Source organism: Labrus mixtus, chromosome 14 (genome assembly GCF_963584025.1).
Source record: "Labrus mixtus chromosome 14, fLabMix1.1, whole genome shotgun sequence".
Taxonomy (NCBI): Eukaryota; Metazoa; Chordata; class Actinopteri; order Labriformes; family Labridae; genus Labrus; species Labrus mixtus.
The window spans coordinates 10,062,727-10,090,303 of NC_083625.1; the positions used below are offsets into that span (position 1 = coordinate 10,062,727).

The following is a 27,577-nucleotide window of genomic DNA, read 5'->3' on the forward strand; positions in this document are numbered from 1 at the left end:
GGACTGAGTCACCTTTACTAAAATATATTCATATATATATTTTAACCTCCAAATATACTCGTCACCACTAATTTACCTAAATGTGATACCCATGTAAAGTCTGAGTATGGGAAACTCGAGATGTTCATTACCTTAGTTATAATAATCATATTGCAGACATCTCCCTGATGAGTAGGCACCCTCTTTCAACTACTTGCACAAGCATGAGGCCCCTATAGATGACGAGGCCCTATACACACAGCATGAGTTCTGCATTTTTGGAGCACAATTTCAACTAATCTGTCCTAATTTATCCAAAAATGTTTTTTTTCGGAGCTTGATTTTTTTTTTTAACATTTGGCTCATTGATTTCCTGCCTGCCTTTAAACAATGTTGGTCCACCATTGTCAGTAACAAAGAGATAATTAATGATTATATCAAGCTAAGCACCTATTTGAACTAACAGTCAATCCTAACTCCGCACTCTGACCCTGTATGACGTACAAACTGTATAAATGTAAATAGTAGGCCGGTCACATGGGTCATGTGATGAGATGTGACAAGGCACCGAACAATATGACATCCGTCGTCGGATGTGCTTCTGTTCTGCCGGGGTCAAAGGTCAAAGCCTTGTTATCTTCTTAGAGCAACACTTCAGTGCAACAATAAACAGGAAGCAGCTGATCCAGAAGGAACAACATGAGGGACGCACTTGACCCTCTCTTCCGCTGAAGTCCATGACACACACTTTACAAGCTGAGCCAAGGTTCAAGCTTCCTGTATGCACCTCACATGTATGCACACAAAAGCGGATATTTTGTCACATAAAGCTTCAAATTTGATTGTGTGGAAAAGGAAGGGGATGTGTGTGTGTCAGATTTGTTCTTGGGGTAAGGATCTGCTCCTGAAGATGAACTTTCACTTGTAAAAAGAGATCAAATCCTTTAAAACGTGCAAAAATGCATCTCCCACAACCAGGTGTATTGTAACACGTAATTATACTTTAATACAGTACTTACTGTAAGGATTTTTTGTGAATATCTATACGTTTTTTAAAATTTCTGTCAACATTACTTCACTACAATACATTTACAAAACAAAATGTGTGATTTTACTCAGATATTTATTCATATACGTACCCAAAGAATCTTCGTTACTCAAAATTATATAGAAAATTGGTCTTGTAATTTTGGATTATGTAAAAATACAGCTTTCAATGACTGGAAACTGAGAGGTTAAAAAATGATGGTGGCAGCAAAGCCACATTGTGGATTTTTGAAAAGAAAAATGACCTTGAAAAACAAAAAGTAGAAGGAAAGGAGAAATCTAAAATGCAAATTTACAACAAGGGAACATATTTAATTGAGATGGCCTCATTTAAAATTAAAAGTTCATTCATTTAGACCACATTTACTGATCATTTTCTTGTACTATTAAACTCCAGTGCAATCAATATCAGAAAAATACTTTTAAAAATTCCGTACAGTAAATATGAGATATATTTAGATTTTCTTTTCTTGAGTAATGTAAGAATATTATAATTTTGACACTGTATATTTTTGGTAACATTTTTTAGTCTACCTGCACTGTCATTAATTTACTGCTCATATGTGCCCTTGAATTGCCCCTCAGGGACAAATAATTTTTTTTGAATTGAATTGAATTGAATTGAATTGAATTGAATTGAATTGAATTGAATTGAACTGAATAGCTGACTTTCACTTCAACCAAGGAAATGTTGTATTAAGATGCTATATGGCTTTCAGGTACAACGTCGCCTGCAACACACAGAAACAGACTTCTTATCAACCCGTTGTTCACTCTAAATATGGAATCACTGTGACGCATTAACAGCCCAATTTAACAACAGTGCCACACAGCAACACATCTGGTTCACAACACCCACTAAATCTGTCCCCGTCTCTGCAGCTTTATGTGTGTGCTGAGTGAGCGAGAGCTGTGTGCAGAGGTAAGGCTGGCTCTTTCCCACGATGCCTTGCATGAGCGGGCCAGGGGCAGCAGGGAAGGAAGCGGAGGGGATGGAATGCCGAACGGTACACACACACACACACACGCACACGCACACACACACGCACACGCACACACACACACACACACACACACACACACACACACACACACACACACACACACACACACACACACACACACACCCACATAGTAGGGAGACATTCAGGAACCTCCTGTGCCTGTAGTTCAGAAACTTGCTGGTCAATAGGCTCATACAGGAACTTCTCAGCTTTGGCTATACTTCCTGTTTGCTAGACGCTTGTATGAGGCACACTGTGGCAGTGAGCAGCATTTCAGCAGCTGTTAACCAAGAGTAATGGACCAGGAAAGGCATATTGCATGTAACTATTCTAGCTGATCGTCCACACATTTTAGGAGTTTTAGCAACAATGACCATAAAGTTTTCTCTCATTTAATCTGCATGGACTCTTTCAGAAGTCGGTTTTGCCAATGAGTAAATGATGAAGGTAATGATGATGATGTTTTTATCTTGCGACCACTGTGCAACCAGTTAGATCTTCGTGCACAAAATGAAGCTGCTTCATACTATTTCCACTTTCTTTTATCCTGTAAATGCACAACATCCAATTACATGAAGCATTTATATAAAGGCAAAAAGTGACATCTTTGAGTCAGACTCTGTTGCGTTGTCTGCCATCTTGGATATGTTGTATACATTACACTGTGACTTGTGCGCCATCTTTTTAAAGTCTGTCTTGCCTCCTGGAACCCACCTCCCATCCAACAGGGAAAATCTCCAGCTGTGAGCGTTTTAGGTGAAGGGGAACACCTGCCAGTATCAATGGACCGCTGCACCTAAATTTTCGATACATTATCAGCAGTTCATGTCTGAAAATAAATGTTGATACTATAGAACACATTTTTTTCAATACTGAACACTGTTTGCTTACCAGAAATAACTCTACTTGATATAAAAGCATCCAGTTGGTTTTGTTGGTAAATGAGTGTAAGATACAATTACAGAAACGACACATTTTGAAAAGAGTTGGATTCCATACAGTCAATGTTTCAAAAGGTTGCACTGGTCGCCAAAAGTTTCATCATCTGAATAGTTTTCCCTACAGCGTTAACAATCTCAGATCTTTAATTGAGGCCGCCCTGATTTAATGGATCTGCCTGCTTTGTGTATTTTCTCAATAACAAACTAAAACACAGACAGAGGAAGGAAGGGCGGTGTAGGTGGAGAGATAAATTGGAAAGGAGGAAAAGAGTGTGACAATAGTGCTGAAAAGGACGGTATAGTCTGCAGGTATGGTGTCATATGATGTCCTATAATGAACGAAAAGTCAGGAAAAGAGGAAGCGTAGTGAAGAGATAGCTGTTGATATTTAAAGCAGCCTCCAAGAAACTGTCTTTCCCTGCTGCAAAATTAACATCTGCATCCTGTGGTGGACTGTCTTACTGTATATGGATTTCTTTAACACTGGCAACACCTGATAAGACGTATTAATAAGACCAGGGGTTGGAATGATGTTCCCAACATAGTGGGAAAACCTCAGATGGATTGGGACTCGTAAATTTCCTGCATCATACAAAACCTGGAAGCTCGTCAGAGGAACTGTTTAATCTCCTTCTGTGATATCAGAGAGAGTGGGGGTCATTACACCCTGCAGTATCAAACCTGGACTGTTTCTTTGCTGATTTCACTCTTTACCACAAGATAACTCCTTGATAAAAAAAAACAAAAAAACAGTCATGACCTTCATGCTTGAAAGAAAGATAAGGCTCTCTGCAAATGTACGGCTAATGCTGGGAGGCCTCGTTCAGGTGAAGCTTGCCAAGTGGAATCAGGCCAGCTTCTGAAGTTATAACTGTTCAGTCTGAGGAAGACAGGTTTTAACTTTTATTTCAACTCTAAGAACATTATAGAGACGACGTAATTCAAGATAAGGCTGAAATATGAAGCTCAGAATTAGCAGAAATCTTCACCGAGTGAAAAGAGGATTTAGTCATGGATTTTGGAAAGTACTTTCCTTTATATAGAAGGTATTCAAGGGCTGAGGAGCCACATGACATCACAACTTTAGCCATTTATTTCAGACTTCATATCCGTTGGGATTTTGTGATTTCATTCTGTGAAACTCCTGGGAAGCTCCATCACGTTGAGCTCTTAATAACAATGCCCATTTCCTGCTTGGTCCATTTAGCCCTAGTCTGTCCCTAAAATAGCCGTAAAGCTGCACATGTCCATTCAGACAACTCACAAAAACAATGAAAATCACCGAAACGGCTGAAAAAAGTATAGAGGAAACCGCACATAACCAACAGGAAATGTGCTGCCAACACACAATGGACTGGAAACAGAGATTTTTAATTCTCTCTCTTCTCTCACAACACAAAGTTGCCATAGATTTACTTTGGATATATGTTATACCTCTATACTTAACTCTTGGGTCCTTTTAGTGACATCTGTAGAAATGCACAACGTAGCAGCTTTGAACGTCCAGCCAAAGTCATTTTCCTTGTGTGTGGTTAAATGGGCACACTGGCCGCTGAGTAGTACAAGTAAGCTATAATAATCTCCCTAAGAATACTTGCAAGGACAGATGAAGAAGAAAACTACTCTCTTTGTTGCCAGTAGAAAAGGAGGGCAAGTGAGAAAAGAGAAAAAAGCCAGTGAAAATCCCAACAGTGCTAAAAGTGTGAGAAGAAGAGATGAAGCTATCGAGCAATATTTCAGCCTAGTTTCGTACTCTCCAGGATAGTAAAATTTTCAGCACACTTAATTCTGGCATGAATATAAAACTTGATCATGAACTTTCATGAAATTAATACTTTACTAAGAGTATTTTAAAGCATGCCTTAAATAAAAGGGTCTCGTCATTCTATATATTTGAGTTACTCCATAGCTAAATGGTTCTAATGATTGTTTTAGTGAGCAGTGCATCACTGACACCAGCAAAAAATAAATAAATAGATGAATTAGAAAAATTGGATTCGTTCTCACAAGAGCTGTATTTCTCTCCTATCTCTTCTTCCTGTCAGGTTATTTATCAACCATGTCAGCGTCCAGTCTCGTTCTGTCTTCATATTCTTCTTTTTACTGTTTCTGAGGGAAATATCTAAAACTGGTCTCTTTATGATGTCTCCCAATCTTCTTTTTAACACCACACAGCCCATGAAGTGCCGTGTTCTTTTTTTTTTTTTTAATGAAAAACACATTTTGTTAAAATGATGTCTTGGGGTAGACATAATTTCATACACTGCTCTCAAATAATTTGGAGAAATTATGCTACAAACATCATTGTTGTCACCATTACAATGCCAAAATGAAAAGAATCTTTGAAATTGTGGGTGAACTAATTGAACTTTAGCCGGTTAAAGAAATGGCTGAATAGAGGTACTGGATCTAGACCTGATTTCCCCCTGTTTACAACTTAGCATAACATTGAAAAGGTTAGTGTTTGCTGGACTGTGTCAGGCTGGCCAGAGAGCAACATTTGTTAGTGATCAATTTGATCTATTCAGTGTTTATATTGGTCTTTCATGGAAAATATTGCTAAACGTACCCTTTGCACTTTTCTGTGCTCACAAAAAAGTTAGAGGAAGCTTTTTCAATGAGGCTCCTAAAGTCAGGCAGTGATATTTTGGCCATGGGAAAGGAAGGTTGAGTTAAGCCACCAGTCTTTCCTCTCTTGGCACAGAAACACTGAGTGGAGCCGTGACCTCATCCCATCCTGCTGCACAGGAAAGGTGGATCAGATAGCTGCAGCAGACACCTGCGTGGACACAGAGCGGTATGTTTGGTTGATGGAGACAGACAGAGACAAAAATAAAAGTATGTGCAGTGCTCTGGATAGGAAAATAACTGAATCCAGATAGATGAAGTGATAACAGTTGAATGAAATAAGACATGGTGGAAACGGACACTTTAAACCCTTATGAGATGAAGCTGCCAGAATATACAGAAATTGGAAATTATGTTATTTCAGACTTAGTTTCCAGAAGTTATTTCTAAGAAGGAAAAAAAAACATTTTATGATATAATATTCATCATCATTTGTTTTTAAGTGATGAAATCTGAAAATAAGCTTCAGTCCACTGCAAGTGCAAACATGCCAAATTGGCTAATTTGCTGCTTTGATTCACATCAGAGGCATCACAGTCCTGTGGTCAACCGTGTCTGTAGCGCAGAGAGAGATGGACTCAGCCAACAAGTCCAATCATACAGCCAATACAGACAGCCCCTTCATTAGCTCCTAACCATGCATTTCAAAATGACCCCACTGCTACTTGTTAGCCTTCCATCATGTCACACTTACATTTATGTCGTGTTCATTGTGACCACATGTCCAAGAAAATCAAAATTGGTAACAGATAATATTCGAAAGGCCCAGATTCATTCATTTAGAATTACTGCTCCATGGCTGCTGATATAAACAGATATATTATGAATGCATGGAGTTGGAGCACATTCAAGGCTTATCTAATACTTGACAGACTATTAATCTTTGGAAATGTGCTAAAGATATGAAATGAGGACTGGGGTTATCATGGTCAGGCTGTGGGTCCTGGAGTTAGAAAGGAGGAACTCAAAAACTGGAACAATACAGGAGTCGAAAATTATTTTGAAAGTTGTTCTTATGTGTACATGTATGTGTTTATGTGTAAATGTGTGTTTGACTGAAAGGCATTTTAAATTAACGAGTTTGTGTGGTTAGATATAAATTAAACAGTGGTTGCTTCCATCGTGGGGAGCCCCACCAAAAGTGTCACTTCTCGCCCATCTGCTATTGGTTTAAGCTGTGTAACTGCAACTCTGTGGTGCATTCAAGGTCAACGCTGAATAAAATCACATACACATACATAGATAGTAAAGCTGCACACATGCAAATACTCACTGACAAATGCTGAATCTACAAAGACACGGATGGATATGAGCTGTGTGAAATGAAATTTTGGCTCTTTAGTGAATCTTGTTTTAATCTCTTGGGTATGTTTCTTATAAATTCAAGCATAAGCTAATAGCTTTCTGTTTTCACAGTTAATGTGCGGCTTAGAAAACTAAAAGACAGTATTGAAAACAACATTGTGTTGATTTAGTCACATTTATTATGACTTTAATTAGCTAAAAGGATTAAATTGTACCAACAGTGAACTGCATAAAGAGGAAAAAATGGAGATTTCAAAATAAACACACAAAGAAAATGTCAAATTGGCAGCCTGTTTTCCCTGTGTTAGACAAAAGAAAATACGTTGTACTTAGTAATGACAGGGATTTAAGCTTATGTGAGGTAGCTAATCAAACTTTTTGTGACATAAATAGCATCTGATAAAATGACTTTTTGTGTATTGATCCATTTAATTTGAGGTGAAAAGTGATTAAAATGCACTTTAGACTACTCCTTATTGCTTTTTTTTCTTCTCTTGTGTTTGAATTCAATCTAAATAAGTGTAGAGTATTGGTTTATGATTCTAATACTGCCATGATAGTTCAACTATTAAGGGACACCTGGTCACATTATGATTGTTTGTTTTGTTCTTTTTGTTTTAAAGTATGATTGCTTTTTACATTCGGTTTTTATTTCAGCAGTTTTTTGTGCTTAACACGTCTCCTGTAGAGTTATTTCTGGTCATCAGGTCATGGTCAATGTGGGTGAAGATAGACATGTAATGGTTTAAAGATTAAATGTATCGTTAACCTCTATTGACTGTAACATACAGGTACACACTCATGGGGCATTCGGTCCCCCAAAGCAAGAGGGGATGGATTGATTGTTGTCCTCGTCCACTGTCTCCACATGCAGACTCCCATCTCCACGCCATCTCTCCCTCCTCTTGTACTTTTCCTTCCTTGCTCTGCTTCAGTGATGCAGGTGGAGGCTTGACCTAAAACCTGGGGTGATGAATGACTCTCATCTTGCTGATGCCTGTAGTCTGGAGAGTGTGTATGTGTGTCTGAACCTCGGCTCAGCCCGCTCTGCTGCTGCCTATTGTGGGTTATAGTCCCATGCTTTTATGCAAAACATTGGTAGATATAATGCATATATTTATAATATGGATGTATGTACAGTGTGGGCAATATTATTAGATGGATGCTGCACTGGAAACATGGTGCATACATGCTCAGATGTAAGGTCAAAATAATGATAAGAACATTTATAACTATTATATGGTATAATATGATACAATAGGAAAGGATATGCTTTAATTTAAAATACATACCACACAACACAACCTAATTAACTTACATGTAAAGATATATTCAAGTAGGCTACTGAAAATATACACCTGAGATTTTATGAGTAGTTTTTATTAGAATTTAAAGAAACATTCAACTTTATTCTTGTTTCTAGAACTGCATTCTTGAACTTGAAAACCAGCACATAGACAGTCACTTGAAAGGTGACTGTCTATGTGCTGGTGAGTGTTAAAACCTTCAAAAACTTGTTTTTTTTCCCCCATGTAAACCAAAAACCCAATAATAATCTTTGTGGTTCTTCAGTAAAAATTAAAACCATGAAATAATATTTAAATAAAAAAATTGGGCCTTTAAATGGTTTGTTAAATATGTGTGATGTCCTTCTAAATCATGCTATAACATGAAGTCATTATCCATTCAAAAGGACAGAACAGGAGGCTCTAATGACTCATTTGCATTCAAATGATTGTGGCATGCTGTGCTAAACTCCTCCTTTGATGGTGCGCACCGCGCTCCTTTGTCTCAAAGAAAACTTCCACTGAACGGAGCTGGGGGGCACCAAAGTCTTCTCTCCAACCCACTCTCCCTCTGCGTACTCCTCACTTTACTCCACAGCCTGCCTCTCCTCCGTACCCCCTTTTGTGTTAGCTACCCGAATAAATTAGCAACCCAAGTCGGTGAAGGGGAGGAGGAGAGTTGGAGGAAGGAGGGGGGGGGCTGGGCCTTGTGGCGGAGGAGTCGGCTTTCAGTCGTTAGAGGTGCACAGACCCCTGAAGCCGCTGTGTATCAGCACACACATACACACACACACATACACACACACACGCCGTTTTCTGAGTGACTGGATGCTGAGGGGGAGAAAACGAGGAGAAAAACGTTTAAGATCAGCCAGACAGCACAGCACTGCAGGGTTAAAACGGATCCTTTTTTTTTTTTTTTCCACAGACAGCAAAGAAATCGGAGAGCTTTCCAGCTGATCCAGACGCGCTCACCTGACACGGGGACGGAGACGCCGAAGAAGGACCATTCACCGGAGGAGTACCGGCTTCGAAAATTGGCGGAATTGGCTCAACAGTCATTTAAGTGGATATTATGTAAAAACAAAACAAAAAAAGCCCAGTCCAGCTGGTCAGCACGGCTCCATTCAAGATTTTTGTCCCCTTGGATTGTCTGTCGTTGTGGGGGAGTATTGGAAACCCGTTTGCATACTAATCAGTGTTGGAGGACGATATCCAGAGAGCACTTCCAGAGCTACGGAGAGTCAGATGAATGTAAGTGACAGCTCTTTTATTTATTTATTTATTTATTTATTGCATCTGATCAATTAGGGACAACGGTAAAGAAATCAGCCCTTGCCGGCTAGGAGCTTGGTTCTCCATGTAAATGGGTGCACCCTGCATCTGCACCTTGCAGCTGCTATATAATGTAGGGAGACCATAGGAGAGGGACTACAATACCTTCATGAAATCAGGAGATCAAGGTGATGCAGCATAGCCTCATATTGGTAATCATTTATAGCCAAAAAAGCAAAACAGTCAAAAGGGTGGAGTGCCTTTTGGATTAAATGCTAAAAATAAAAGAGGGGTTAGGTAACAGGCTAGAATTTAGGCTTATGGAAATATTTAATAAGAGTTAGTCAGTGGCTTCCTCTCCAGGATTTCCATTTTACTGGGATTACACTTTGTTTTGGATGGAAGACTCAACCACTTAGTAGGAAACAGCACGAAGTGCATAAAGTGGGCCAGCATGGACTACTTTCTTGGATGACAGGGTTTAAAGAAGACTAGTGGAGGAAATTTTGAGAAATGTAATATTCCTTTGAGAAAGGCATAAGACCAGTAGCTACATATGGGCTTGCTCCCCTGATGATTCCTTTTTTTTTCTTTGCCTGATTATGAAAACAGAACACCAAATTGCAGAGTGACTATCTCAGTAGACGGAATTTAGATTCAAAAACAAGAAGTCCAGGAGGTTTTTAGGTAGTTTTGATATCAAACAAATAGATTTTGGCACATGAAGTGTATTTTTAGCAGCCAGTTCTGCCTTTATATGTTTACATGTTCAAAAGTTAAATATGGGCACCAAGGGGCATATTTATGCACCTAACCACAACAGTTATTTCAGTCATATCTGGTGTCCGCAAGCATCCACAACTCCTGGTTTTCTGCTGTTTTGAAGGATACGGATCTTTGCATTATTACACTATCCCCTTACATGGAACTGTGGGCTTCAGCTCTGCAAAAAAAAAAAACAACCCAAAAAACAGTCAGAGTTTTTCTTGCAGAGTGATGAGGCATGCAGCAAGACGTCTTCTAACAGGAAACATATGGATATCGGTTGGTGCGGCTGCTGCCGTGTAGAGCCTATGTTTGTACAAACAACTTATAATTACTGACATCAGCTGCTTAGCTGCAAGAAACTTTGATAACTTCCAGAGTTGTGTCAATTATGACATTTCCCGAGAGTTTAGATACTTCTTTGCTTTATTCTTGAAGTCATAATGTAGATTTAAAAAAATAAATAAAAAATACATTTCAAGTTTGGCATTCATCTTTGGCAACAATTGGTATTCCCATTTACAACCTGCATTTTCAAGTCCTTCATTAAGTGTGACAAGGTTTAGAAGACTATTCATTCAGGTCAGAGTCAGGTCTCTTTGTAGGGTTTATCACCCAAGCAAACATCGCTGTTTACCTTGCACTTCCTGTGGTTCATTGTAGCTTAATGGATGTGCATGCACTGACTCCTACAGGGTCAAGAGCTTGGTTTCTCATTAGGCTGTGTCAGTCATAAATATACATCTCAGATAACAGTCTCTAATTTCTTTATATTACAACATTTTAGGACATAATTGTATTCATTCTCTTAAATCCACCTAATTATATATTAGATTATTTTGGATGCATGTCAGTAGCTATATTGCTTCTAGCTTGGTTTGTTCTCTTTGTCTTATTCTCCTACTTGAATCTTGTAATCTTACATCTGACTCCTGTTGGGAAATACTGCAAAATCTCTGCTTAAGCTTTAATCAATTTAGCCTTTTCTCAAAATGAAATATAATACAACTACACAGTCTTTAGGGATATGTTGTTTATTCTCATGGTATTACTTTAGGGAATGTCCAAGTTTGGGCTTTATTCTTCTGAAACTCTCAAACAGTCTGGAGAGTTTACTTGAAATCAAAAAGATATACAGAGTAATCAAATAGCAAATTTACCACCCACACTGACACTGAAATCCTTCTTGTACTGTTTATTCTGCTGTCCTCTTTGTGACTCCCAAAAACCCCACATAAGAAGTAAAATTTGTCTTTTCAGTCATGTTCCATTATGTGCATGATTTTATCCTTTAACCGCTTTCTCACAGAGTCAAATGTCTGAATTCGTACAGAGACACTACACATAAAATCTACTGTGTAGAAAATGTTGAAAGTGACGACTTTACTGTAAAATCTTCCTCAGTTCATCAACTCAAATCATGGCGTGCTGCCAAGAGAGAAACAGGGAAAAGACAGAAAGCATCTTCCCACCCAAATGTCGCAGCTCAAACAAAAATCTGTCTAATTGTGTCCCAAACTGTTTTTTCCTGGGTTTTGTTTTGGGTTCAGCATCTGAGTACAAATATCGGAAAGTGACTCAGAGACTCCCTCTCCCCGTCTCTCTCATAAACTCACGCACATTCAAGCATAGATACTACACACTTCTCTTTGTAGCTGATCTTTCCTTACTCAATAATATTCCTAACATAACTTTGTACCCTATAACCCAAAACAAATCCCAATGCTTAAAATGCTACATTAGTAAAGAAATAGAGGCAAAAATACCATTTACCCGTCTTAATAAAACACTCATGCATACCTTAATGTCAAAGAAGGAGAAGATGACAGACAACAAAAACAAACATAAAATATTTGTTTCTCCTCCTTGGTTCCACAAGTGGTTAGCAAGTGGAAATATTTACCCTCCATCTTTCACTCACTGCCGATGCCAAGGGTTAGCGTTGGTGTTTTTACTTACCTCCAGAAGACCACCATTCAAGAAATTACATACACCGAAGCCTCAATATTTAGGGGATTTCATGTAAGTTTAGTTCATAAGACGGGCATGTGAACTGTTAAGCTGCAATATTGCGTGAGGGAGTATCTTCAGTTTCCTGGAAAGCCACTTGTGTTTGCATCATCCATCCACAGTAAGGCCAGGCGGTTATTATTAGCTTTAGTAGTAGACACGGTAAATAAGATCCACATTGATAAGGAATCCCCTTCACTGATTGCTCCACATTTCATTAGATTTACCCTAAGGGGATCCTTGGTTGCCATGGGAGCCACCATCACCAAATCTTGCTGTGATAACATTTGTGATATTAAATTACACCATAATAAAATTTGAGTTTTGTGTGTGATTAAGTGCACAGAAAGTCTTACCCCAAATTTCTAGGCTGTAATTGAATTGATGCATTATAATTTATTGAATAACAAAAAGCAAATAAGAAACGGTAAAGGCATCACGTTGTTTATTTTTGCTGGCTACCATTGAATATGAATCCATACTTGCTGAGCAGTGACCACCCATGCTTTTATTTTTTTCTCTTCATCCTTGCTTCTACAGCTTTTGGAGATATTGTTTGAATTATGTGTTTCATACTTTGCAATTTGTGGTCATGGTCATGTTTTTATTTAAAAGGCAATCTGGCACAAAAGACTCCATCCCAGATATATTATCATCCTAAGTGTTCAGTCACCTTCCAACTTGGACTGAAGCATATTTTCTGACTATATGCTGCTGTCTTTCCTCTGGGGAAGTACAGATCTTACCTTCCTACTTCCATTACAAAGAGCCGTCTATCGGCTGCTCTGCAGAAGATATTACTCTATGACCGACTCAGCCAATCAAAGGAAATGACTGGAGTCTCCTGTCAGACGCAGCGTGATTGACTAACTGGAGTTTTGAGATGGTGCACTTCCATTTTTTGTTTGTTCTGAGGCCAACTTCTGAAGTAATTGCCTTCATCATTCTTCATGGTCCCTGTCCAGGCAGTAGGGATCCAGCTAGGATAATGAACAGGTCAGCTGAATGGGAAAGACTACAAACCCCTAGCCAAAAAAAAAAAGAAATCTTTCAGTTCTCAAATTTGACAACAAATATTGATCCAAAGCCTGCATAGCTCAACCACTCCTTAAATTGGCCCATTATCAGGATTGCGGATAATGACTACTGGAAATAGGTTGTTAATATATTACTGGAGCAAGCTGCAGATGGAAGTCCTCTAAAGCCTGGTGTTGTCTCGAGTTTCTCCACCATGAGTTGGACCTGTGACACCAGAGCCCGAGTGCCAAAGTGTGGCAAGATCGTTGGAAGTCTGGGTTTCTCATTGTTTCAGTAGATGGAAGGAGAAAGTCATTTATTTCTTTACCTGCATGTAGACAGGCAAGCAGTTAGCCTTTGGATATAGCTTTCAGTTTGATGGAGACATCTCATTATAGGTCCAAACTGTGATGAATTCCATCGGCAATAAATCTTTTTTATTGTTTTCCAGAATAATAGATTTACCATGTGTTGTACAATGTGTCAAACAACCAACAATCCAAACCATCAGACAATTATCCAACATACAATTATGTAAAACACAGTCAAAATGAATTGATGTTGTTTCAGCACGTTCTCCCAGTCTGCCAGCAGATACATTTCTCAGATCTTTTGAATTATTCCTGCTCATGGAGAGGACAACTGATGCAGGCATTTACGCAGTATACAGTATGAACATGTTTCTGAATAAAGGGATCCATTCATTTCATTAGAAGAGATAAATGTGGGAATTGCTCAGAGCAAAGATGGATGAAATGTTGAACGGTATGCCCATCTGGGAGCTTGATGGATGGGAAGTGTCTGAGCTCTAAGGCATGCGAGTTGAGCCAACAGAGGAAGGGATAGCCAGTCTGTGTAGTGTCTCATGTGTTTTTAATGAAGTAAGCGAGATGATCTGAGCTCCTGGTAACTTCAAACACTCGCAGCAGACTGTGAGCTGCATGTAGGGCATCGCTGCTCAGGTAGTGCAATGTGTTATGCAAGTTAAAAGATCCAGAGAGTGGATGCGTTGTGTGAGACAATAGGATAGTGAAGTAAAAATGTGGGTCTTTATAATTTTCAGATTGACGGCAAAAGCTTTCAGAAAGTTTCAAGTTTTATTTGTGATTGATATTTTGTCAGTGGATCAAAGTGAGTTAATTTTTCAGTTTGAGCATCAAACACAGCAGTCACATCCTGGCCTTTTTATCATCATTTCATTGGCTTTTCATTAACTGATGAGCCAGCGATGTCTGTTTAGCTCTCCAGCGCAAATTAATACAAAGACAGACAGACTTAATTCCCAGGCTTACCACAAAAAACTATAACAGAGTAACATGATACAAAGGCATTCTCTTGGAGAGCAGCTGTTGGAGCGCCGACTAACCCGAGAGTTAAAGGAGAATTTAATAACTAATAAGCCAAGTTCTGAGTTAGAGATGAGTAATTACAGATTTTGATAGTTTCCAAGATCTGTCAGCCAAAGAACCAGAAACCAACTCCTTCCCAGACAGGGAGATTAAACCCGTTCCCTCTGGAACAATCTGACCTCTTTTTACCTACAAGATATGTAAGCTGGCACTCAACTGAAATTTGTATTACTACGATTAACATTTACAGTAACAATAAGATGATCCGATAAAACCTTGTACCAGCTTTGCAGTAAGACGATAATGCTGATTATTTCATTGGGTGGAATCAAACAAAAGATTAAAGTGTGTTTTGCATGTATGTGTGTGTTTAAGTTCCAAGATATGTCATTGGTTTCTTTTTTTATCTCCTTGCTTTGGCTATCAGGTTGTTTTGTCTTTGGGCTTAGCCTTTGTTTCTTTGTGAACAAATGCTTTGATTCTTCTGATTTGGCCCTGTGTGTGTTTTTATGTGTGCTTGTTTTAGTGTATCATCGGGGTCATCATTGTGGGGACATAAAGTACACCACTTACTAAATGTTAAAAAACCCAAATACTAACTTACTTAACCAAGACCTTAACTTTGTGTTTGCTGCTTTTAATGCAAGTCTAAAACACAATGTGCTGCCAAATGAAGCCATTAAGCTTTAATGTCCTCCACATTCACTACTAATACGAATATTTCCGGATGTTTAATTACTTCCAGTCAGATTTTTGTTACATTGGGCTAAATTATGGGAATCTTCCAGGAAAAACAAACAAACAAGCCAAATCATACAAAACAAAGCATTGTATTTGAACACGTTTAAGTGCATTTGTCCCAGTTTCAACAGTGAGGTGATGTTTTACGGAGAGTAATAGATTTGGTTCAGATCAGCAACATTGCCCTTGTGAGATATAAAAACATGTTCTGAGAAAGGGTTGGGGCAGATGAGTGATGGTGGATGGTAGCCGTTGCTTCCCCTTCAGCTTTTGCTTTTAAATTAAAATCTCCTATTTCTCAATGGTCTTATTCTTCATTTTCTCTTAATCATACACAATTACACACACAGTCTTCTTTTCAGCAGTGTCGGGAGTAATGCGTTACTTTGTGTGAGCTTTCTGTCTCGGAAATACTGACATTCATTTTGTACTGCTTCAGTTCAACGACAAGAATAAAGTGGTGAGTTGTAGTCTATGTGCAGGAAAGACAACTTTGTCCACAGCTAGAACAGTAGTTCTAATCTCCTAAACAACATGCTAAACAGCATACATTTTAAATCACTGCCACATATCACATTTCACCTGCTGAATCTGTTGCCTTCAGAGAACTAATTAGAATAAGACCTACAGTACATATGGAAAATGACATGACAATGACAATTTTATCTGAAATTTGCGAGTTGTTTCCTATTTTACTGTGACAGCAACACTAAATAATGGCTTAATCTGAGTATTTAATAAAACAAAAAACCCTGCTAAAGTTACTAGTTACATTTATAATGGAGTAACTCTTTACTTTTAGATAGGAGTAACTTGTAACTGAAACAAATTTTTACAAATTTTCAGTAACCTGCTCATTACTGCTCTTCAGAGAAACAAACCTCACTGTACTTCCACTTGGTTGTATGGCCTTTGTATCTTAGTGAATCACCTCTGGCTGTGTTTTCACTTGCCCCTCTGGTTCACTGATCGTTCAGGGGGTACATTATTTATGTGTGTGTGTGCGAGTCTGCGGGTTTGTGATTCAGCCCTCACTCAGACTTCGTTAGAATTCTTTTCAGCCTCTTTCTGTCTCTGTCACTGTTGTAATCTTTTTCAAGGAAACCTCATTCAAAATCCAACTTCTTTTCAGCGTCGAGTTCCTCTACTTTTTTCTTTTTAAATGTACTTTTACTTTCTCCTGCCGGTCTGTTGGGCAGTTAAATCTAGGACGGTTTGTCACAGGGGACCTGATGGAAGTGTGTGTTACTGTATTCTAGCTTGACATCCTATGTGTGTGTAAATAAACAAATCCAAGTCACTACACCAGGTTTGAATTGTTATGCTCCTGCTGCTGCTGCAGAGTCTTTCGCTGTTGTTTTTCTCCAACTAATATCCCTATGGAGTTGAGTTACACTGTTAGTGAGGAGATGCAAAACTTAAGTGTGGCATGACTTTCTGTTGAAGTAGAATATTGAATTCAATCTGATTTGATAACGTCAACGCAAAGCTGCAGAATACATTGAGAAATGTAGTCTATTTTTTTAAACTCAGAGGAATTAAGATTACCAATGGCTAAGAAGAGCACTAGGAACCTGATAATGTTGTAAGATCAGAATTACTTTATTGAACAATATCTTACAATAGCACTGAAACACAAATAAGGAAAAAAAAACAAGTACAATGGTGGCTGCATGGAATTTTATGACTGAAAATAAGACAACATTTTAACCTTGTTTTCAATGCATTGTTTTACATCTGAATAAGAGTATGGAGCCAAACCATGAGAACAATTCATTACTCTATAATTACCATTCGATTGGTGAAAAACAAACAAAGCCATTCACTTAGTTGAGTCATCTTTTTTAAATTATTACAAACACATCAAAACAAAATTGCAATTCTTAAACGGTTACTAAAGAGGGCTGTAACCAGAGTCTAAGTAGGATCCTTCAAACACACTGTGAGCTGTGATGACGTGGTCCCTTGCCTCCAACCACTCACCTCCCCTCGCTCTCTGCAGCCTCACTGATGTCAGTGACATCAACATTTATGTAGGAAATAGGTCATAAAATAAAACTCCGGAGGAACATTTCATGGACAGAATAAAAACAAAAGCTTTCACAGAGTTGAGGTAAACTGGGGAACATGTTACAGTGAAGTTCTTTGGCACTAGACTTTGTTAGATATCTTTCTGCATTGGATGAGGACATTAGAAGATCAATTAGAGGATACAATATGCTAAAATCTGAAAACCTTGTAGCATTGCACTACATGAGATTACTATTGACATAATATCATGAATGCGTGTTGCCAATATTTTGATTAATGTGCACTGTCCTAATTGAATAAATTCAATAAATACATAAAAAATTGGGGGCATCTTGCTGGATAAGTTGTCATTATTTATTAGATCAAGCAATTGAGCTTCAGCAAAGTGGCAGCGAACCGTCACCCCATATCATAATTAATTCAAACTTACCTACTTGCATTCTAGCAGACTTCACAACCTGATAGGTTGGGTTTCTCAGGTTGTGAGAGCTTTTACGCCTGCAGGTTTCCCTTGGGTGGGGGAACCCAATTATGCTACCCAGTCATGAACTCTCTAAGGGCAAAGTAGTATTAATATTGATTGTGTTTTGGTGCCGCACGTGCATGTATATTTTAGAGTGTGTGCAAGTGTCCAGACATGCGGTCGTCTGGCTGTCTGAAGGGACGATGCTACCATCTTTTCAATCATTGTGTGAGGGTTGATTCAATTTTAATTGAGTCAGTTATGTAAATAAATTCAAACTGATATCTACATTAAATGTGTAGTCTCAACTGGAGAATAAGCAAAAGAGGGACAAATATATAAAAGGTGATATAAATACAGACACACCCAACACACATGTACTTACAGAGCTGGTGACAGCTGTGGTTTGAAAACGGGACGTCTATATCCAGAGATCCGGGGAAAGGCCACTCAAGGCGAGACGGGGGTCATAGTTTTGCCCCCCGCCCCCCCGCCCCCAAACACACACAAACCCAAACTACATGAAAACTGAGATGCAAAAGCATTCCTCCATCCTCACCCCCCCCCCCCCCCCCCCCGCCAGACTCTCAGCCCCCCCTCTTGTCACAAAGCCTTTTATTGCTACAGATGGCTGCAGCCTGTTTCACCACAATCTAGCCTAACCTTTCATTCCCAGTCATTTGAAGATTTGGTGTTTTTTCAGCCATCCTGTAATTGCACACTTGCAAAGACATGTCACAAAAAGGACTATGTTACATTTTCAAATTGCACCAAAATGACATACCTTAACACCACATATAGCAATACACGCATGAAAAGATCTAAAAAAGAAGATTTTCAAGATATAGAAATTGTTTTGCAGTTGGGGTTTTTAATATGGAAGGCAAGGTTGTTTCCAGTATCAGTCCTTATGCCCGGCATAATTCTGTTAACTTGTCCATTTCATTTTGACAGCTTCTCCCTGTATTCTTTCTCCTGTCTGACTTCTCTGTCAGTCACAGATTAAGGCCAATGTTTGTTCTGGGTGACGGAGAAGCAGTTGAAACCCTCAATAAGAAGATGCCAACTATTTATAGGCAGTGCCAGACCTCTCAACCGCTGAGAAGCTTTGTGTATGCAATTCTTTGCAGTCCGATCAAAGCAACCAAAACATGGCAAAGATAGAAAAATTGAAATTTTTTTAGTCAGAATTTTCGTGACTTTGACTCCTGTTTAGCTTGGCTATGGCTTGCTATGGTGTGCCCAGCTCAATCTGCTAAATCCATTAGAGGGGACGGACAGAGGGAAGGAGGAGGGACAGACAAGTGAGGGATATTTTAGATAAAGACGCCTGTTAAGACTTGGCACTTGCATGAGTAAAATTTACTCCTCAAAACTGAGATTTGACAGCATAAACACACTCACACACATCCTCATGCTATTCTTTTTTTTTTTTTTTTTAAATGGTCCCATCCTATAGAAAATACTATGGTTGTCTGTTATTTGGTAACAGCACTTAGGAGCGGAGGCCCATGTTTGAGGCTTTGAGGCTAGCGCACAGCAGAGCCAGATTATGGGGGTGCAATGCCAGATAATAATGTGGCTGAGACTGCATGGAGCCCGCCGGCTCTGCCCTCCCTGTCAATGTGGTCGCACAGAGATGATGTCACAGCCTGTATGCACATGTGTTGTGCAGGCACATAGTCACATAGGTGGAAATATGTCATTGGTAACATTTGACCTATGTTTTGTCCATTTTTACCTGTTTTTGGTGAAAGTATAGACTCTAACTTCTATTAGATACTTGAACCAGCATTTATCATTATTAACATGTTATAAAGAGTGCCACTAGAGGGAGTGAATCAGGTGGATGTCTTTTACTCCACTGGCCCTCTGTTTAAGCCAGTTTCCTTTCAGCATGAGTTATATTTTAACTCTCCATTCCTCATCGGATCGTGTTGTCCAGAGAAAACACAAGTGCATTACAGCACACGTCAAAGGGGAGATGAAGTCATGGACTGACTGCTCATTGACATTGACAGATTGCAGCAGTGAGGTCTGTTCATCAATATAACCTTTCACTGACACTCAGCTGAAGCAATGATGGAGAGAGCGAGAAAGGACGTAGACAGACACACATACACACTCACATACGTTACAGAACACCCTTTCTGACTTGGTTTTGTGATCACAAGTTTCATCTACACCGCTCAGTGGTCCCTGAGGCCGCCAAGCCAAAGAAAACTGTAATCACTCCTCAGAATAAAACTTTTCTATTGTGTCCCAGATCTCCCTTTTTCCATCCCTCTGCTTTGTTCTTTTTTTGTTGCTCTCCCTGGTGTTCTCAGTGGCTGCATTATGGCACTGTACTGTGGGTTCATTTCGTCAGAGCGGGGTCTCCAAAGACTCTGACTCAGCAGTTGGGTCGTAGGGTTTCTTTTCATCATCACACCCTTAATTGTTCCTGTCAGACTTCTCCTTTCAACTTTTCTCCTTTTTTCTCTTTCCATTCTGCTCTTGTTTAAGACCAACAGTCCCACAGATACAAACACTCCCAACTTCATGACACAAAAACAAACACACACAAAAAAGTTAGGGCGTGTGTATGTAGGCTGTGCTCAGTCTAGCTCTGTTTCCCTTTTTTTAGGTAGGACTGCAGCAGCAACTGTGCAAAGCAGCCGTCTGGACCACATGGAAAGGTCAGGGACCGTACCAGAGGGGCTAGCATCAGTGTCCTTCTCCCTGTCCCAGTGGAGCTATAGACTTTATTAATCTGTCCTCCCCCATGGCATCATAAAGAACCCCAGGAGGTCAGGGTCAGTGAAACGGCTGGTGGGGATGGATGATTGAAGGAGGCTTTATAAGACATAAAATAATGTTTTTTATTCCTTTACATGTCATGAGAAATACAAGCAGTCTTTTTAAAGCCCATGCAAAACAAAACATATGAAGTAAATAGCATTAATGTATGAGATTTCAATAAGGATCAGTGATTTGCTGAAATAAATATGTTTTAACCAAATAGTATTTTTCAAACTTCAGACTTGACAGGAAAGGAATAAGAAACAGGAAAACGAGTACAACAAAATTCTTACAGGACAAACATTATGTCCCCCTTAAAAGGAATAATTTTTCGAGGGCAATTGCAATCAAATACGCTTTTATCTAGTAGAAGGAATCCTTTTTGTTGGTCTTTGGAATAGAAGTCAGCCTTTACACTGGTCTACAAGAAGGTCAGTCGATGGTCTTTTTTCACATCTGTGAGTGTGAATGCTTCAATTCAACTTGTGTGCAAAACTGCAGCCGACAGCAGGCCGGCTTTCTCTCTAGAGGTGGAAGACATTCCTGAAGTTAACTGTCCAGTTTATACATGCACATGGGGAGTGATTGTCTGGGTGAAAATGGCCGGCTGGCAAAGGCCAACACCCTCCAATGACAACCAACGTCTGTCTGCTACTGGATCTTTGCCTGAATCAAACATTTATAGTTTTCATCATTTGTACCAAACAAGGGCCCATAGAGCAAGGATTTTCAACAACTAGTTTATTTACAGGTACATCTAGTGATTTATGTCTAAGATTATTAAACTGCATCTCCCTATCTCCAAATGTGATGAATGAGTTATTTCCAGGCTGTATTGTCTTTCTCATTACAGGATGTTTTGAAGACTAACATGCTTCATCAATCTTCCTAAGTAAATACATGCAGAATCAACTGATCTCATTTGAAGCATTACCTAAATATTTATAATACTCATCAAGAGGAAAAACATGCATCCAACTTTTAAGACTTTTACAGGGTTCAATATGCCCAAACTGTTAAGATTGTGTTTCTGGAATTGTGCAGTACTGTGCAAAAGTATGTGTGTCAATCCGGGTTCAAATACCATTTGCAAATAATTATTGGTGTTTGTTTAACTTACTTCAAGTACCAGATGTTGGGGTTTGCAGTAGGATAATTTGACAGTGTCAGGTGAGTTTTAGATAGCCTTTTAAACTGTAGTGATTTTCTGTTCTGTAGTCAATGTGCCATCTGATGAGACATATATGACTTCTACATGCTCAGCAGTTTAGGCAAACCCACACAATTTATGGCAAAATGTGTTTGACCCTCTTCTTATGCGTGACTTTGTGGAGAGTTTATGTATGTGTTCATGATTAGATCCAGTCTGGGACTTAAAAGATTGATTCAGCGTTAGCACGAGGATGATATTATCTATATGGATTTGAGCATGATTTAAGGTATGGGGAACTTAAATGCTAAGCTTAGTCTTAAATAGTTGCTTTTCCCCATAAAGGGTCTGCTGAAGCAGCTATAGACTAACTTTCCCATGCATTCCATGTATTTGAGAGAGTGTGCATATGCGTGTAAGCGTTTGCTATCATCATATAAAAATCCTCCAAATTTAGAGAAAAGATCTTGATGCCTATTTCAGTGTCTTTAATGAGTTTTCCCTCAGGATTCCAGTTTGTGACTGCTCTAAAAACGCGCTCACTCAGTTAGTAAAACTTGCTATCCTTCAGATAAATATAGTTTATGGTTCTGTCCTCATTGTGGTAGAAGCCAATGTGGATCCTGGACAGATTTAAACTTCCATTTTCATGCTCTAGCAAATCTTTTTGATCCAGCTGAAAAGTTTCCAAAACATTATGTGTATCCCTTTTCAGGCAAAAGAAGCTGAAATTCACCAGGCAGGGTCTTTAATATAAGTTTTGGATTGTAAATGTGTTAGCACATTGTCACGCAAGGATTTACATTCTCATTTTGAAAAAAGAAAAAAAAGAAGCTTTCTTTTTGTACTCAGAATCTGAGTGAATTTTCAAGATCTTCAATGTTCAATACTTATACTACACGTATCATAAAATATTTATGTACTTGCAGAAATCTTTTCTCTGGATGATAATTTTCTCTTCTTTCTTTTCCTCCCTTTATTACTTTTTTCCCTGCAGGTGTAGCACAACCCAGCCATGCCGATAAGTAAAGGGCCTAGACAGAGGGCGTTGGTCAGCAGACCCTGTGTGTGTTCAAGTCATCGGCGATGGAAGACATCCTTTTATTTCTGCGTCGTGCTTGTTCTTTTCCAGTCTACAACTGTCCTTGGAGCCCTTGAACTCCAGCTGGATGAAGAACAGCCAGAAGGGACCATTGTTGGTGACATCAGTGCTGGGTTACCGCCTGGTGAAAGTGCAAGTCTTTACTTCATCTCCGACCATGAGGGCACAGGTGTTGGCAATGATCTCAACATTGATGAAACCACTGGAATCATTTCCACTGCGAGGCGTCTGGACCGTGAGCAGAGGGACCACTATAGTTTCATTGCAGTAACAATGACAGGAACCACAATTGAGGTGTCAATCACTGTAAATGACATCAACGATCATGCACCTGTGTTCCCCAAAAAGAAAGCTGTTTTAAAGATCCCAGAACACACAGCAGTGGGGACAAGATTCTCCCTGGAGCCTGCAACAGATGCAGACAAGGACCAGCTGACCACCCAAGGCTATGCTATTCGAGAGGGAAATGTAGGCCAGGCATTCAAATTGGAGACCAAGAGAGCTGCCAACAAGGTGCTGTATCTTGACTTGGTGGTCAATGGACTGCTTGACAGGGAGAAACGCTCATCCTACACCCTCGTTCTGGAGGCCTTTGATGGTGGCTCACCCAGAAGGATGGGATCCATGACTCTTGAGGTGACTGTGACTGACATCAACGATCATGCACCGGTCTTCAATCAGAGCAGATACCATGCGATTATCTCCGAGAGTCTCCCACAAGGCAGTAGCATCCTACAGGTCAGTTCAGTAATTGCTAGTGTTCCGCTTGTAACTTTTACTGCAATAAAAGTTCCAAATTCTGTAAATCCAGACAGTTAAATTGATTTTAATTGAAGTGTTTGACTATCCTATTTTTGCAGGTGTTTGCTGCAGATGAGGACGAGGGTGATAATGGTCTTGTCCTCTATGAGATCAACAGGCGTCAGAGTGACCCTGACCGCTATTTTGTGATGGATAGCAAGACTGGGGTCATCACTCTCAATAGGCCCCTGGATTATGAACTGAAGAGGGTCCATGAACTGGTGGTCCAGGCAAGAGATAATGCAAGTCACCCTGAGGTATGGTATTTCCTTTCTGTGCTTTAAGTTTAAATATGCAAAGTTGAATGAATGCTTATACTGCTGAAAGTGTGCTTTACACTTCATTCCTACTTGGTTTTCTAAAATTAAACATTAATAGATTCCCTGTTGTTTCAAGTAAAACAGAAATTCATGAGCAACACCACTTTATTTCAGGACTGAGTAACACACTTCATTCACTCTTTCCCCAGGTGACCAATGCTTTTGTAACCATCCATGTCCGTGACTACAATGACAACCAGCCCACCATGACCATCATCTTCCTCAGTGAGGATGGCTCTCCAAGGATCTCTGAAGGGGCCCAACCCGGCCAATATGTAGCTCGGATATCTGTCACTGACCCTGACTATGGAGAGTATGCCAATGTGAATGTGTCCCTTGAAGGGGGTGATGGGAAGTTTGCTCTTACAACCAAGGATAGCATCATCTACCTGATATATGTGGACCAGGCCTTGGACAGAGAGGAACGAGATTCGTATGACCTCAGAGTTATGGCAACAGATTCCGGCACACCTCCTCTCAGAGCGGAGTCGTCTTTCACCATTCAGGTGACTGATGTCAATGACAACCCCCCTCTGTTCGACCAGCAGTCCTACAGACAGACTATTCCTGAGGTTGTCTATCCTGGCTCCTTTGTTCTCCAAGTAACTGCCAGGGACAAGGACCAGGGCCCCAATGGGGACGTGATATACAGCCTCCTCAAGGGCAAGAACTCTCACTCCGATTGGTTTTCCATTGACCCAGTCACTGGGATCATTACCACAGCAATGGCTCTGGATTTTGAATCAGAGCCAGCGCCGAGTGTGACTGTGGTTGCGACGGATAGTGGCAAGCCGCCACTTTCATCCACAGCAAAGGTGGACATAGTTCTGCAGGATGTTAACGATAACACACCTGTGTTCTCCAGCAATTTGTACAATGCATCCATCAAGGAGAACACTCCATCAGGGACCTGCTTCTTAGAGGTAAGAAAACCCCTGAAGAATTTTCTCCACACTCTTCTGTCCCTCAGTTTTTACTCCACTCTGTATCTTGTAGGGAAACTGCTGTTTTTAATTCTCAGGGTGCTCAATCTTGCAGCGTGTTGGCCCCAACACTATTGTCCTACATATGCAGCCAAAGCCATATTCACTGTCTCTCTTGTACACCCATTCCTTTCTTCACTCTCTCTTTTCACTTACACCCTCCCTGTAAGCCCTCCGTGATTACTTTTCTGGCAAAAGCCTGATAGATACAGTAATATAAATGAGTCTGGAAATCAATGTCATGTCTGAAGTGAAAATGCCTCAATGTCCTTCTCCTTTCGGAAAAAGATGGTGCACTTGGAAGAACTGATGCTTTGTGATGTGATTCATAAAAAGTAGGCTTTTACCGGAGAAGCAGAGCCATTCAATGTGTCCATTAAGAGGGAGAAAAGATTTATAAAATGTTGAAGACAAATGAAACAGATAGAGAGAGGCAGGGAGGGAGAGTTCACCTGCATTCCTGAAGCTGCTGTGAGGAGATTTACTCTTTTTGCCGCTATGTCCTCTCTCTAACCTTGTTTGGGTGTCATGGTTACCAAGCCATCAGCGTAGGGTGAGGTCTGGGTATCGCGGCACTATCTCACAGCAGCATGGCTGTCTCGCTTTTATCTGGATTCCTGCAGCTCTAATGTGTAAGAAGGACATCTCCTGAGAAATGAATGAAGGGTTACTTGGTGTTTGTCTTTCAGCATGGTCTTAATGGCATCATGCACCGTTTGGACCAACTATTTGTACAGGCTGGTAGTACCCTGTGGCCGTGACGATTTTCTGTTGCTCAGCATTTTGAAAAACCCTGCTGCCAGAACTAATAAGGGCAGCGATGTTACTGAAATATGTTGGACTTCTACTCAAATCACCAGAACTGGTATAGATAAATACATAAATGTTACATTCTTGAAGCTTTGTTTACTGTGTACTTGAAAAGGTGTCTGGTTGGTATTTTTTTGAAACTTGCATGTGGGCATATTCCTTAGGAGAGACAGAAGACAATTGATCTGATAGGCTGATATCTGATACACAAATTTAAAAACTACGAATAGAGGCAGATTGACCTGTGAAAAGATTGAGAAAAAGTACAAAATAGGATGTGGATGAAAATAGCAATACAATGATTTACTTTTGAGCTGTCTTTCCAATCACGGATTCACTCTGTCCATTCATGAATTATTGAACCTTGTAATTTGCTTTCTAATTAGGCTGCTCTGTTGAATTATTATAACATTCTACCAACTCAATCAACCCCTTGGACCTTGATTCCAGTGGTTGCAACTGTTGTAATCAACTGTTGTCGTTTTTCTAATCCTAGCCGGCAGTTATTCTGGCACTAGGTGCAAGCGTAATCCCATGCCAGACATCACGGGTGGTTTTCCAGTATGCTAAAGTGAGTGAATAAGGCTAGATATGCTCATTCCGGCACGTTCCTCAAGGCTCGCTCGAACCGAGCCAAGATTCTCGGGGTGAGAGTCTCCCCACAGGGACTGTGATTTTCAGGATAATTGTAGTTGGAGTAAACCTTTTTTTTTTTTTTTTTTTTTTTTCTCGGCCAATGGAATATGAGGCCACTCAAATAGGACACACACACACGATGATGTTAGACCTGACATCACAGCCTATTAATGGATGTTGCAGCAGATTTTTCTTATTTTCTAAATTTGCTTGCCAACCAACTGTCGAGATTGTGGAGCATTAAGTATTTACTCTGTCAAGATAGTGACAAAGTGAAGACTAGAGTTAGCTGGTCCAGTAGGCCAAGCTTACATTTTTGTGTGATGTTATTTGGCATGAAAATCAGGTTCCATGGGTTTGTCATGTTCCCAACAGGGCAAGACGAAGGCAAACTGTTCTCAGAATTGTACCAATGTTTACAATAGATAACAATCACTACTTGGCTTTGGAAATTATTATACTGGCCGGGCTGGCTTAGTTTGAATTTTAAGCGAGGAAAATTAGCAAGCTGTTAAAATTTTAATAAGGAAATCAATACAAAATAACAGTTTGAAGCTGATGATCTGTGAGCATAGTACTGTCTTTCTCTTTGCTGCCCAAACTTCTCATCCCTGAATTAAAGTTTTCCAATTTTCACATTTTTGTTGTTTTGTCTTGAACCATTCTCTTCATCTGTTTTCCTCCTTTTCCTTTTTTTCCTTTCTTGTATCCTCTACTCATGCACACATGCACATGCAGCACCAGTGTGTAGCCAGTTTCTTATCAGTTCGGCTACTATAGTAATCTGTAATATGCTGCACTGTTTATGTAGCAGCAACACAAAGAAGTTATTTATTTCTTGGTTTCCCTGCTTTCCTCTACCTCCGCTTCCTTGAAATATTTCCCAGGCAGGAGAGGTTATGGTGCATTTGTGTGTGTGTGTGTGTGTGTGTTTGTGTGTGTATGTGTGTGCACTCATTTGATTCAGGTTCATATCCTGTGAAGGTAGAGACCATGAGAACTGCTTGAACTCTAGCCTGTGACAAAGTTGAAAGCATGTTTAAAAGTCAAGCTTTTTGATTATTTAAAAACTTGTATTCGCATAAAGAAGTTGCTGAAATGATCTGCTGTGTGGGGCCTGTTTGAATGCATTGATGTGCTTCCATCCATGTTT

General features: G+C 39.8%; 1 protein-coding gene across 1 annotated transcript in view; it reads left to right on the forward strand.

Annotated features, from left to right (window-relative positions):
• Positions 1–8,628: 8,628 nt before the first annotated feature.
• Positions 8,629–27,577, forward strand: part of dchs1b (dachsous cadherin-related 1b) — an 87,260-nt gene continuing 68,311 nt past the window's right edge. Inside the window, exons 1-4 of the mRNA XM_061056307.1 lie at positions 8,629–9,444; positions 22,770–23,612; positions 23,735–23,932; positions 24,145–24,918. Coding sequence (XP_060912290.1) covers positions 22,788–23,612; positions 23,735–23,932; positions 24,145–24,918 — 1,797 coding nt within the window. The 5' untranslated portion in view covers positions 8,629–9,444; positions 22,770–22,787. The remainder of the gene's footprint in view (positions 9,445–22,769; positions 23,613–23,734; positions 23,933–24,144; positions 24,919–27,577) is intronic.